The sequence below is a fragment of the Gallus gallus genome, chromosome 7, assembly GCF_016699485.2.
Source record: "Gallus gallus isolate bGalGal1 chromosome 7, bGalGal1.mat.broiler.GRCg7b, whole genome shotgun sequence".
Taxonomy (NCBI): Eukaryota; Metazoa; Chordata; class Aves; order Galliformes; family Phasianidae; genus Gallus; species Gallus gallus.
Genome location: NC_052538.1, coordinates 24081295 through 24094681, shown reverse-complemented (window position 1 = coordinate 24094681; position 13387 = coordinate 24081295). Strand labels below are relative to the sequence as shown.

General features: G+C 37.3%; 1 protein-coding gene across 6 annotated transcripts in view; it reads left to right on the top strand.

Moving 5' to 3' along the window:
- The window catches only part of CNTNAP5 (contactin associated protein 5), a 264296-nt gene that overhangs the window by 201980 nt on the left and 48929 nt on the right, over window positions 1–13387 (top strand). For all 6 annotated transcript variants that reach the window (XM_015289821.4, XM_046943625.1, NM_001048079.2 and 3 more), the window contains exon 14: window positions 6745–6901. In XM_015289821.4, coding sequence (XP_015145307.1) covers window positions 6745–6901 — 157 coding nt within the window. The remainder of the gene's footprint in view (window positions 1–6744; window positions 6902–13387) is intronic.

The window sequence follows — 13387 nt, the reverse complement described above, 5'->3', positions numbered from 1 at the left end:
CTTGTTGTAGCTTTGTGATTTTTTTTTTTGTTGCCGGTATTCCACCTCAGAACATCATGTAAAACAATGGGAGTTAAAGAGTCAATGTTCTGGTTCCCTGAACTGTCTTTTATGGGCATTTTAAGTCTTGGGATGGGAGGGGAGAGGCAGCATTCCCGGAGGACCTCGCACGCAGAGGAAGAAAGGTGGAACTGCTGGAAGGGCCCTCGGCAGTTGTTCCCTCGCTCGCTCTCGGTTTGCTGCAGAGAAAAGGACGTGCTTCCCCTGCAGTCTTAACTAGAGTTAAGACTACTTCATCTACTGTCTTGTACTTTGGGTACACTTGTCTCTCTTATTCTGTCTGATTTTGTTAGATTTAGTAAATTACCGTTCTTCCTCAGATCATAGCTGTTGTTGTTGTTGTTGTTAGACCCATCTGCTATCTTTCTATCCATCCCTCTCTCCCGGAGCACAGGGCTGCCTCAGGGCTACCCAGCTACGCTGAAAGAAAAGAGGGAGGGTAGTTTTCCTCTCTGTCTCCTTTGTGTGTTTCTTTTCGTGGGCTTTTTGCCCCTTGTCGTGGACCCAGATAACTCCGTGACACTCATCATATAAAACTCTTGGGGTCTCACATCCCTGTCTGTTCTCAAACCTGTCTCCAAGGGTTGATACTAATTTTGCTCTGAGGTACTGTAAATGTGGTATGGGATAACTCTGTCATTGCCATTCAGCAGTCCTGATCATTAGCCTTCTGCTACATTTAGGAAAAGCGAAAGTCCATGTTTATTTACATTCTTTTTGCCCATTCTTATTTGTGAAAATATCTTAACAATTTAAGAAAGAGCACTGTGGTAACAGCTGCTCCAAAGGGAGAAGATGGCAAATGCTATTATCTGTTTGTTTTTTTGTTTGTTTGTTTGTTTTAAGCAATTACTTCAGCTTGAGACTGTATAACAGCAGTGTACCTTGGCAACAAAGCTGAATAATGAGAAAGAAGAAGTCAGCAAAGTACTGCCTTTATTCTTTTCATTCTAACCACACTTTAAAAAATAAATACATAAATTAGGGACAGATTTTTTTTTTTACTTAGTAATGTTTTCCTGGGGAGTAGGTCCACTGGCATTAGCAGAACTGCTTCAGTTTGTAGTAGCTGCTCTGAATAAGGGTTACAGGATCTGGCTGAAAGTTGAAGTCAAAATCAGTGGAAATCTTGATAACATTGGCTAGCAGCACTACTATTTGGTACAGAGTGGCATCTGTCCTGCTGCTGTGTTTTGACCTCCTATGGTTTCCAATACAGTTGCATTTGTCGTCTCTGAAAATCAAGGCAATGGCATTTGAGTGTCTGTTTAAAGAAGGAGAAAGGACAGTAAAACCTAATTGTACAGTTGGCATGGGGGACTTGTGGGTAAAATTGAGTGAGTATTAATTGGACAATACAGATCTAGTGAAAAGAGAGGAAGCAAGCATAAAACAAGCATGTGTCATATAGCAGTATCGTAGTATGGTACAAAACTAATTGGACAGTCTGGTGGCTCAGTGAATAATGTTCAAAGGAATCATGTCATTGGGGGATATTTTTTTCCATGTTTCGTATTAAATAAATTGTTATTTTCCAAGACCTTGAGTTAAAAATAGGGTTTTTGTTGTGATATGCAGAAAACTCACTGCCACCTCAGAAAAAGATGCTGCTTTCTACCTGCTGCAGCAGAGCCACAAGACTCTCACAAAGGTCTATAAAACCAAAGAGCAGCTTTTTTCTCCATTAATTCCCAGCACCTGCTTCAAAAAGAGACAGAATGTACTGGCAAATGCAGCATAACCCAAGTTCCTATCACTGTGTATTAGAAGCATATTCTCCCGAAGTTGTGAACTGTTGTTCAAACCAATGCAGATTGAGTCATTAGTTTTGTCTATTTTTTTTCCTGCTATAAAGGCCAAAGGGGCTAAGTTAGACTGCAGTTTAGGCTAGGGAAATGTTGCAATGGAAACAAATCAGAAGCATGGTAAGATCTTGGAAAAGACATCTTCGGATTTTTTCCTTGTTCTCACTCTCTTACTACTTTCTCCTCTTGTTTTCTTTCAAGAGGTTTTTAGGAATGGATCAACTGGGTGCATAACTTGGCCTCTGAATTGGCCTTCGGTTATTCAGGTTGGCATTGCAGTGTGTATGTGTATATGTCTACTAACTAATTGTTTTGTGTGACATACAACCTGCTTGGGTGAGGATTTTATGCTGTTGAAGTGGTTGATGCAAACAGATACTTTATATTCTTGACTGTGCTAGCAGCCAGTTGGCTTCAATTGCTTTATTCTATTCTACAATCAATATTTTCCCAGTTTTCACTGTCTGTTGATATGTTTTCCACTTAAGAGAAAACAGCATAGATGTAACTTAGTCTGGTTTTTTATTGGTAGGATATGTAAACATCAGATTTAATTCAGTTCTCTGCTTAACTCAGTTTGACTTCAGAGAGAAAACTGAGCATAAGACTGCCAAAAGAATGTTGTTTCAGTACAATATGGTTGGTTTCAGTAGCTCAAATACATACAAATAAATTGGCTTGCTGTGGTGGTGGAAAAGACCTTAAACTGACTTGTTTTAATATCTTGGATAACCCCAGAAGCCTTGCCTGTGTTAGGATATGCAATTATTGGAGACGGAGTTTCAGTTTGTACAGCACAGGATTTTAACGTGGAATATACTTTATCTTGTTATATTTCTATCATTAGATTTTTGTTTGTAGCAATAACAAGAGCCACCTGGCAAATGATGCCGACAAATCTTGAAAAACATTCAAAATATAATACTGTTAAAAAAAACATGGCTTATTTTAACTCATGTTTTATAAGCATAAAAGTCAATGGCAAGACTTTCTGCTTATATATAAGTAAATTGTCTTCACAGAAGTTGCTGGGGATCTATATACGCTGTAATTTAGTGCAAAATGCTGTTGCAATATGCTGCTTTCCCCATCTTCCAGCTTCTAAGTGTCTATGCCATTTAAATATGAACAAGCCTAAAACCTTTAAAATAACTCCTATTTCTAGCAATATCAATGCATTCTAATACAAAATGAATAAATAAATTAAAAAGGGAGAACTGTCAGTACAACAGAGATTTAAAAGAATGGACATTTTCTCTTCAGTTTGTAGAGGGACACCTAATCCAAGTATGTGCTCAGCCACTCTCATGATTAGAAGAGCCAAATACACAATGCAGATGAATTCAATCTCAAGACCCATCTCCTTCTAAGGATCACTAGAGACAACCTACCTGTGTCTCACTGCTGTTGTCCTCGTAGTCCTCATCCTCTGTGCTCGTGACCTGTATTGTCTGTTCCAGTTTTGTTTCTGGTGAAATACATTTTGTAGAACTAACAGCGAACTGTGTAGCTAAGGACATTGATAGAGCAGATACTGGCAATCTGCTGAAGAACTGGCATCTCAAGGGAGCCTACTTTCTGTGCCTTTCGGGATGGAGGAAAATTGAGTTTTTGTCTGTGTGCTTTAGTATGCCAGGATATGTGTATGTATATAAAGGTTTTTGGTCTTACTTGGGCATCTGGATGCTTAGTATGCTTAGTAGCTGTTGAATAAATCAATAGACACAGAGAGCAAGACTGTAGAGACAGGTAGAAAAAAGCATCAAGATGGCCAACTGAAGATAAGACCTCTTACTCTCTCCTTTCAAAAAACCTATGCCAACTTTTCAGTGAGCAGATTGAGCGATATGGGGAGAAATAACTTGTAAGAAACTATTCTCTAGTTCTTTTACTGACTGATTCCATTACTTGAGGCTTGTTTGCTTTGCCTGGTTTGGAATTGTTCCACACATTTTTTCCTTCAGTACCATAGTACTAAGTTCAAAGGCAACCTTAAAAAAATAATTATAACTGATTTTTCTTCAGCTCTAAATAGACAAAAATGCGTAGGAAATTGTACTTTTATTTATTCCACAGTGGTTTTACTTCGTTGATTATTTAATTTAAGCAAATAATGAAAAATTAATAACATTTGTTTTAAGTAGACTTTTTATCTTAGATATTGTAGGTGGCATTCTACTGACTTATGCAACCATTATTAGTTACTGGGGCCATTTTAACAACCTTTGATTAACATCACAGGCCTAAGTCAGAGGCTTCATCACAGAAATAAAATTGATTTATTTAGAGGTGGAGAAGAATTGATAATGCCTTGGAAAAAAAATAGAAATAAAAGATCATACCGAGATGATAGAATGGAAGGTGTTGTAACAAATTTACAGAATTAGAAGAACCTTAGTGAACATCTATTGACCAAGCCCAGCCTCAGTGCCAGGCACCCTCCAGTATAGAATGATATAAAATTTCTAGGAAGAATTTAGGGATAGATTGATTGATGCTGTTAGTGAAATATTATGTTACTTAAGAATCACAAGTATATAGCATATAGTATGTTTCAGTAATCCCTAAACACTCCACATATTGTTTTGAGTCCCACAGATTTAAGAGCTTTGCTTGAATAGCTCTGTAATTTCTCATGTGTTATAATATAAACAGATGGAAAAGAGTTTTGAAGAATCTGGGCATAATTTTCCTTAATACCACAATTGATCTCAAAGGGACCAGTTAGGGAGAAAGAATTTTCTCATCTTGTCTAAAGGGCGACAGAATTGTGCTTAATAAATAGAATTTTTGAAAAGATTTTGGTTTGGTCTGTTCCCTTGGGAAACTGAGATTGTTCCTGATAGTGTTGAATTCCATGTTTTTTTAGCACTATATTTAATTTAGTTTTAAATGACTTAGACTGTGGTACTTCTACTACTTCCCCGCTCTGTGTCATAAATCAGTATGTGTTTGCTTGGTATTGGTCGATAAAACATAACAGTAACTGAAAGATGTTAGAAAACTGTTCATTTTTAATTACCGTGATTGATTGCTTATTTTACTGTTATGCAAAGGTATATAATGATTTCTGCCAAAAGAGTCTAAGAAACAGGTTGAATTTGATTAATGAATACTATTATTTGCTTATAGTCTGAAGGGCTTATCTTTATCTAAGTATTTTTTTTCCAAAACGGGCGCTTTTGAAATTAAATTAAGCACTTCTGTATAAAGGCCTATTTCAGCTGCTAGACAAATCATTCTCTCATTCAGAGCAGGTTACTAATCCAAGCTTTATCAAGTAATTTCCCAGTAATATAGTAAATTCCTGTTTCACTGGCCACAACAATCAACTAATTCAACAACTTCAGCTGAGGAGAAAAGAATGAAAACATTCTTTGCTTTGACAGTAATATAAACCAGAAAATGATTGTGCACATCTTTGTAAGATGAATCCTTAGATGTTCTAGAATGATGGTTTTGTAATGAGTATCACTGGGTGTTGGTCAAAATCCTCATGTTTTAATTGTTTGTATCGTGAGAATGGAGTTACTTCCTATTTTTAGTTTACTTTTTTCATGAGTTTACAGTTCAGCAGCCTAAGCTTGGAAGGAAAACAAATATGAATTAATTTTACCATGTGATTCTAAAACTCATTTTAATTAGTCCCTTACAGTCTACAGTTAACCTTGATTGCATTTCATATTTTACACTTTCTTGCTTTGTATAATGAGGAATGCTGCCTACTAATAATGTTAGTAGAGCAGAAGAACATATTGATACATTTCTCTACATTAGCTTTGCAGTTTATTTTTAGAAGCGCCTCTGATCAGGAAGTCTTGATATGTCAGTTTTGCTAAATTTTTCCATCTACCTGTACATGCAACTCATTACATTTCTTGATTTAAGGATTAAGAAGTCAATGAAAAAGTTATCTGAGCTGGTAGAGAAAGTCTGTTTTAGAGAAATGTTAATCTGAGGATTTCATTGTATCTGAATCTGCTTGATATGTCTATTAGTATTGGATGTTTGATGTATAAGAGATTATGAAATTTAAACAAAAACTATCTTGGTTGATATAAATACATAGATCTTAGAGCTCCTGTAGATAGAAAATAACTTCACAGAGATGATTCATAAGTAGGGAAATCTTTTTCCACACTTATCTCCTACCTGAGTCCTTAATCCAGAGTGCTTGAATGTCTTGCAGAGCTTAGCATTAGCAAATTTCTCCCTTGGAGAGCATATTAAAATCCCCTAGAAACTGATAAAATTTTTTGTTCTAGTTTCAAGAGAAGATGAATTAAGCTCATAGCAATAGGTGAGATTTTGTGTTATTTCAAAAGGTTTTTGCGCCTTGTATATGAGTGCAACATAAAAATCCCAATTTTAAGAGCTGGAATTTACTTCACAACCCGTCAGTTTTGCAAGAGGTCTTTGGTCAGTACTGGGTGGTTCAAGACAGCTGTGTAGTGTGAGTCATGCTAGAATTGCTTTCAGACTCCTTCAGTGATGAGGTCTCTGCTCTAGCATCATGCAAACTCCCTGGATAGAGCTGATGCAGACAGTGATGTTGGGATTGGATGTCAAAAATCTTTACAGCTGAAATGCACCAAAATTCTCAGGGCTGATTGGTACGTGAGCCCTGTGAGGAAAACATCTGTTCCTCAAACCAAACGGTATTACCATAAAGCTACTGTTTTCCCAACATGTATTCATTAAAATAGAATTTGGACAAAGTTTACGGTTTGTTGTTTCTGAAGTTTGCATCTTTTCTTTCAGTATTATTTAACATGTCCACTTCCATTCTCTTTCTCATTCTCAAGAGAATCCAATTTGCTTATCAAATTCTTTCTTTCTCTTTTTCTCTTTTTTTCCTCCTTCTGTACCTTTCATCCAGATGGAATACCATTTGCTTGGTGGGTTGGACGTGCCAATGAAAAGCATCTTTACTGGGGAGGATCACTTCCGGGCATTCAGCAGTGTGCATGTGGACTGGAAGAAAGTTGTCTGGATATGAGATATTTTTGCAACTGTGACGCAGATAGAGAAGAATGGTAATAATTTTCACATGTGTGTGGTGTAGTGTCTGTGTGGCAGCTGGGGGTAGGAAGCAGGGCAAGGAGGATTAAATCTTCTGCTAATTTATGTCTGGGGAAGCCTGAGTGGTTTGAGTGTAATCAAATGAGAAGGAAAGTCAAATTAGAAGTTGGATTTCTGATTTCAGCTTAATTTTCTTCTTTGAACCAAAGACATGATATCCAAAAGAAGGTTGCTGGGATGGGTTACACTCAAAAACACTTGTTCCTAAATTTCAGTTCCTGCATTTTTATTTCTTTGAAAGTTTCCAGTCATTTCGTCACAGCACTGCATGAATAAAAACTATAGGAGGTTGGTGCAAGGTTACATATGACAGCAGAAGTTTCAGGCACAGGCTGCAAAATTTGGGTACAGAAAGTCAAAGAACAAGAAATCTTTACTATCAAAGGGGTTTATATTTTTCTTACAAACAGCATATCTGTATATTCCTTTATTTTTTTTTACATTGAGTTCCAAGCTTTTTAAAGTCAATGGAAAGACTTCCTTTGGCTTCTGTAGGTTATGCTACAGTTTCCATAAGAGGTTTTAGACTTATGGCATCAACACTCAAAGCCTTCCTCAGGCTTAGAGCTTTCTTGTGCTCAGATGTTTCAAACCAGTGAACAAAAAAACTGTCATTTTAAGTGTTAGGCTTTTTTGGTTACTCACTGTGTGGCATTTGCAATAAGGCCTCGTTTCCAGACAATGTGCTTGTTCATCTGGATGTTTTATATCCCCAGAGTCGCTATTCAGTTTCAAAAATCATAGTTGTAGGGATTTCTGTAGAAGCTCTTTATGTAAATGTTGGTTTTTGAATATGATTTGTATCAGTTTGTTTAGATAGGCTTCACTGTGCGTGTTGATCTATCTTTTCTTTAACGTTTGGTTACCAAAAACACTTTGGTGAGATTTGTACATGAGCATCAAAAGCAGCTGATTTTACTGGTTCCTGGCTGTGTCATCTACATTTTGCTTTATTTGGTGAGCTGCTGCTCTAGACTGTGCTGTGGTAGCAATCTGAGATTACAGGACAGTGCAGCACAAGATCATAGTAGCCAATGCAAGGTGGTGATAGCTAGATGCAGTTTTATAGCATTTCTCCTAAGAAATGAAGCCTAAGCAAGTTATGCTGGATGTGTTTATTGCCATCCAACCGCAATGATTTTGAACAGGCAAACACATTTCAAACATATTTAACAGACGAGCAGAAATCTCCAAAGTATTAAAAATTACATATTCTATGAAAATATATGCCAAGTTGAGGGGAAAAAGACAATTAAAATTCACAAGAAAGAAGTTAAGGAAGAATAAGCCTGTACTTAAATACTTGTATTAGATTTTGGAAAACCCTCATGGGAGAGGGATCTTGCATGTCATGCTTCATTAGCTTGATTGCTCACAGAGTTGCCCGTTTCTCCTAATTTGTTGATGATAGAAAGACACACGTAGATATTTCCCTAGCTAAACTACCTGCTGTTTGTTTGGGGGTACAGATGTGTTTTCTTGGGTTTCTTTTTTTTTTTCTTTTTTAAATCCATTAGAAATCTGGTCATCTGTTGGGTGGTATTCTAAGTTGCAGGTTGCCTATTTAAAACTTAAAAACCCAAGATCTTTATGGAAAGTTTCTAAACACAAGAAATTTCATGCCTTTTGAAGATTACTTTTCTGTTTCTCTGCTTGAACGCTGACCTCCTCATATATAATAAGCGTTTGAATCTGAAACCTGTGAGATCTGAACTGTGACTTTAACCTGCTATACATTATCTTGGAAGGAACAAGTAGTAGATGTATTTATTTGCCTTAGCATGAAATAAAATGAGTCCTGCAGAGTGGAAAACCAGAAAATCATTTTAGCTCATTTTAGATAAATCAGGCTGCTCAGTGTTGCCCAGAGGTAGAAATTCCCCAGAATGGCTGAAGCATCCTTCCGAAGCTGAGACAGGCTGAAGACTTTGTTTTCTTAGACTAAGTCTTGGGTGCAGAAGAACATACAAATTTCTCAGAGCAGCAAAAGAAACAGAAAACGAGAAATCAAATCTGAAAGAAGTCCTGAGCCAGGTGTTTGGCAGAACACAATATGCACTTCTAGGCATGCTGACTTTTAAATGATATCTAAGCAGACACCTGAGCCCAGCTGCTAACTCCGATCTCCTGCTTCATGTCAGTCTCCCTGGAGTTATGCCAGACAGATGAACAGGAATGTAATTAGTTGCATTATATATGGGGAAGGCTTTTGCATTTTTTCCCTTTTTAATTTAAATCATTTTAGTGAAAAGTATGTTTTTCCATCCAGATCCTCACTTCTTTCCTCGTCGTGCTTCCAAACTGCAGTATGACAGCTAATTCTGTCACTGCAGAACACTGGAGCAGTGTATTTTACTAGAGAATGAGAGACCACCTCTGCTGTGCAGAGGCACAAACTGGCAGCCCAAGTAGGGGATCTGGGAAGGTGCTAAATGTGACCTGACTGCAGTTTATGCTACCTTCAAAAAAGAGATTCCTGACTATTGAAAGCTCTTGCTAGTGGATGGGAAAATTCACTGAGATCCAGTGGCTGCAAGATGAAGTAAAAACTAGTCCAAGAATATCTTCTTTTGCTCTTTTTCTCTTCCCAGCACTGAGAATAGTTAGCTGTTGAAACAAGTTATGTATAGATGAGATGGATTTGCCATTGCTTCATGTGCTTCCCTTGAAAGTGACTGTCTTCCTCAAAGCTGTGGACTGTTGCAAAAAGGTGTGTTCTTGGTGCAGGTGTTACTTGGGGAAAGGTGTTAAACTGATGTAAAGAGTAAAGCACTTCTGAAAAGCATGGAGGGTTGTGCTATCTTCGGTCCATTTCAGAGATCCTTTAGATCCTTAACTTTCCCACATTGTCTTTCATCTCAAGCAAAATTCTCTTGCTTTGGCAATAAAAGTCTTGCTGCTCACCAAGCCTTTCATTTAAATGGGAGGAATCTCTTTCATGCCATGGTGTTGCGTTACTGTCCTGAAGTCTGCTACTTGGTCTCAGTGTCCAGAATCCATTTTTACTTCAAATGCAACCATTTGATTGAAGTCAATCATCAAACCAGACCTATTTCTTGCTGACTGCATTCACTGGCAAACCTAGTGAATTTGGGGAACTTTGGGTTTTTTTTCTTTGTACAGAAAGAATTGTATCTCTGGAAGTCATTTGTACAGGAAGTTCAGGTATCTCAGAAGAGTGTGGTGAGTGGGCACTTGTTGATTTTGACCAATAACTGATTGTCCATCTTTTACTTAATTTTCTAGTCTTAATTTTCAAATTACAGAAGTCCCCTATGTAGAAATATATACAATATACTGGTATAGGAGTATCCTCCTCTTATATCTTCTAGAGCAGCCATCATCACTAGGAAACTAAGCCTTGAGTCTTCACCTTTCCAAAAGAACACATATTCATCATGCTGTGTATTTGTGTAGAGCCGTGCCAGAACTGGGATGTTAAAACTGGAAGGGCTGAGGAGAGCAAGGCAAAGAATCTCAGCTGCCGATGAGCCTGGTTTTGAGAGGTTTTGTTTGCTTCGCCACTATCCCGTGCTGACTCCCCTGCCTCAGAAGCAGGGTAGGCAGCTCCACAGAACACTGCATACAGGCTCATAAATAAACCCTGACATACGTGACCCAGCCTGTATAGAGCTGTCTTGGATATCTGCCTTCATGGCTATATTTGTCAACAAAGTAGAAAAGCTGCCTGTGGAGAGCTGACTGTAGCAGGCCCCTTGAGGTGACAGGAATCAGTTCGTTACTATCATTACCAAACTCTCTATTCCTGTTTTCTAATTCCAGGAGCAACTGCATTTTGTCTTCACCAGTTACATATGTCCAATTCTGCTGCTGTTCTTTATTTAATGGCCCTTTATGTTATTTTACTCAGTAAAGCATTTTGGATGCATCAGATAGGCAAGATAGTAATTAAAATTTATTCCTTTGGATTACTAATGATCTGTCCTGCACAACATTCAAACCTTGCTCTAAGGGAAGCCTGTTTTTCTTACCCATTCGTAATCCTGTTCATTGACATCTGCTGCTGATAGTATTCTTTTTCCCAAATGTACTCTATTCATGAAAATCTGTCCTGAATATCTGAGCTACTGAGGCTCAGACCACACCAGAGTTTTCATTACTGTACAAAAAGATAACATACCAATAGGGGGTCATATAAGAAGAAATTACATTTAGTGGCACCGCTGCTCTGCCATCTGTGTGGAAAAAAAAAATAAAATAGGGAAACAGCTACTTTGAGGTTACCAATTTACAGTGGTTTATGCTGTCAGGATACCACAGAATGGGAACTTTTGGAGTACCCTTTTATTAGTATGCAGGAAAAAGAAAAATGCTATCAAAACAGTTATTCATCATTTACAAGTAGGACTACCTGTTCTCTGATCTAAAGTATCCAGATGCTGCACTCTCATTCTTGGTGTTGCTGCATTTGCAATGAATATGTTTTTTCTTTTATATAAAGAAAATTTGTATAACCTTTCTCATAGCTAACTGAAGGAGTCCTTTGCATTTTGAAGTGTATGTGAAGTGTTAAAATGCACATGTGTAAAATCTAGCTTGGGGAACAAGTACAAAAATAATGAATTTAATGAGGTTTTGTTTTTGTTTAAAAGACTAAATAATTTGTGTGCACATTATCCTTCAAATGCTTTCTACACCTTTTCCTTGAAAACTGAAGTAGTTTAAAGGGAATCCCCACGCCCTCTTCAGTCAAAATTCCAAATGTTTTGTCCAAATCCTGGAATTTTTGTTATGCCTACAGGAAATTAATGTACAGGTACACGAAGCTCTCTTGCTCCTCTCAGACATAATAGGCTATGTTTGAGAGGCTGCCATGATGCACCACTTAAAGAGAAGAGGAATCACGATACTTCATAAGAAATTGAGTTTGCAGTAAGTTTAGCTTAAGAAGACTGAGAATTAAGACACTCCAGCTGCAGCTCCCACAAGGAACTTCAGTGTCTTCAAATCTCTTTTTCGACTGCCTTAGCTGAAATATGCCAGGTGCTGAATTTTGCCCAAAACTTCATTACTCATCATGAAATAATGATAATAGTAGATATTTTGTTTCCATTATTAACGCATTCTCTAAAGGTTATAATGTCTCTGATAGGCTTTATTTCAGCATCTGCTTGTATGAGAATATGTAGTCTTCCATAAGCCTTATTTTCCATGTGTGAGAGAATAAAATACATAAAATATGCTTTTTGAGCTTCCAGAGAAACTTGATTGAGTTTCCAAGACATTACCATAAAAGTGATGATTTTTATTAGTTATAGAATATTTTTCTTTCTCACAGTTGAGCTGTGCTGCTGAAGTTCTCAGTAACACTGGCATATAACTAGCAAAAAATTCTGAGTCATAAAGTTTGGTATGAAAGAACTTCATGCAATATAATGGAATATCTAATAAGGAGTGCATTTCTCAGAGACGTGGAATAGATATCTTTAAAATGTCACCATTTTCTTTCTTTCTTTTTTTATTTTATTTGAATCTTCAGCCGTAGCTGCAGGAAGGTGGTGATTTTTACTGCAATACTGATCATTGCTAGTCAAAAGTCTACATTATTTTTTGAATTGAAATGAATTTGCAGGAATATCCCCTGAATGTTTGGTGAAAAATCTTTTTATTTTTTAATGTAAATGCCAGCTTAGTTATTCCTGTGTATACTGCATATTTTATGTGCTCTTTCTGTGCATCCTTCTGCCGTTCTTTCATTCATTCTGCCTACTCTTCTTCCTTCCATGAACTCAAAAGCCTCATTTAATTGTCTTCCTAAGAAATACAGATCAGCTTTTGTTACAATTGTTTTGCAATCTGTTGAGAGTGTTTACATTAGCTTTCAAAGGTTAATGCAGTAAGCTATATGAGAATGCTTATGATAGACCTTAGTGGAGAGATTTAGAGACCATGTATTTTTGATTCATACATGGTACCTTTTTGTGTTAGTCTTTATTGAAGGCATCGCTCTGCCTTCAGTACAGAGTGGGAGTTTCATCTTTCTGCACTTTGTAATTAACTGGATGTCAGACACCACCTGAAGCAAGAAAAAAATGTTAAGTTCAGAGAAAGTACTTTTCCTTTCCTCCTTGGAATTACAAGACAATTAACCGTGCTGCATGCAGTTAGAAACAATGAAAAACAAATGAAATATTTACAGCCTTTATCAAAGACATGAAAATGCCCCTTCTATTTCTTGTAACATTAATCAGAACAGGGCACTTAGCAAAGTAAACACCTGAGGTTGTGTGTCAGAGCACAGCTGTGTTGTTCATTTTGATTGTTTCTTCGCTGAAATGCCATCTCTTCCCACAGCTGGAGCCATAAGGAGGGATATGTTTGTGGACGGTGGCATTCTGAGCCACATAAAGCTAGTTTGGGATCCTGCCTGTGGTGTCAGACTCCTCAGCAATTGTTTCATTCAAAAAGGGAAAGCTATT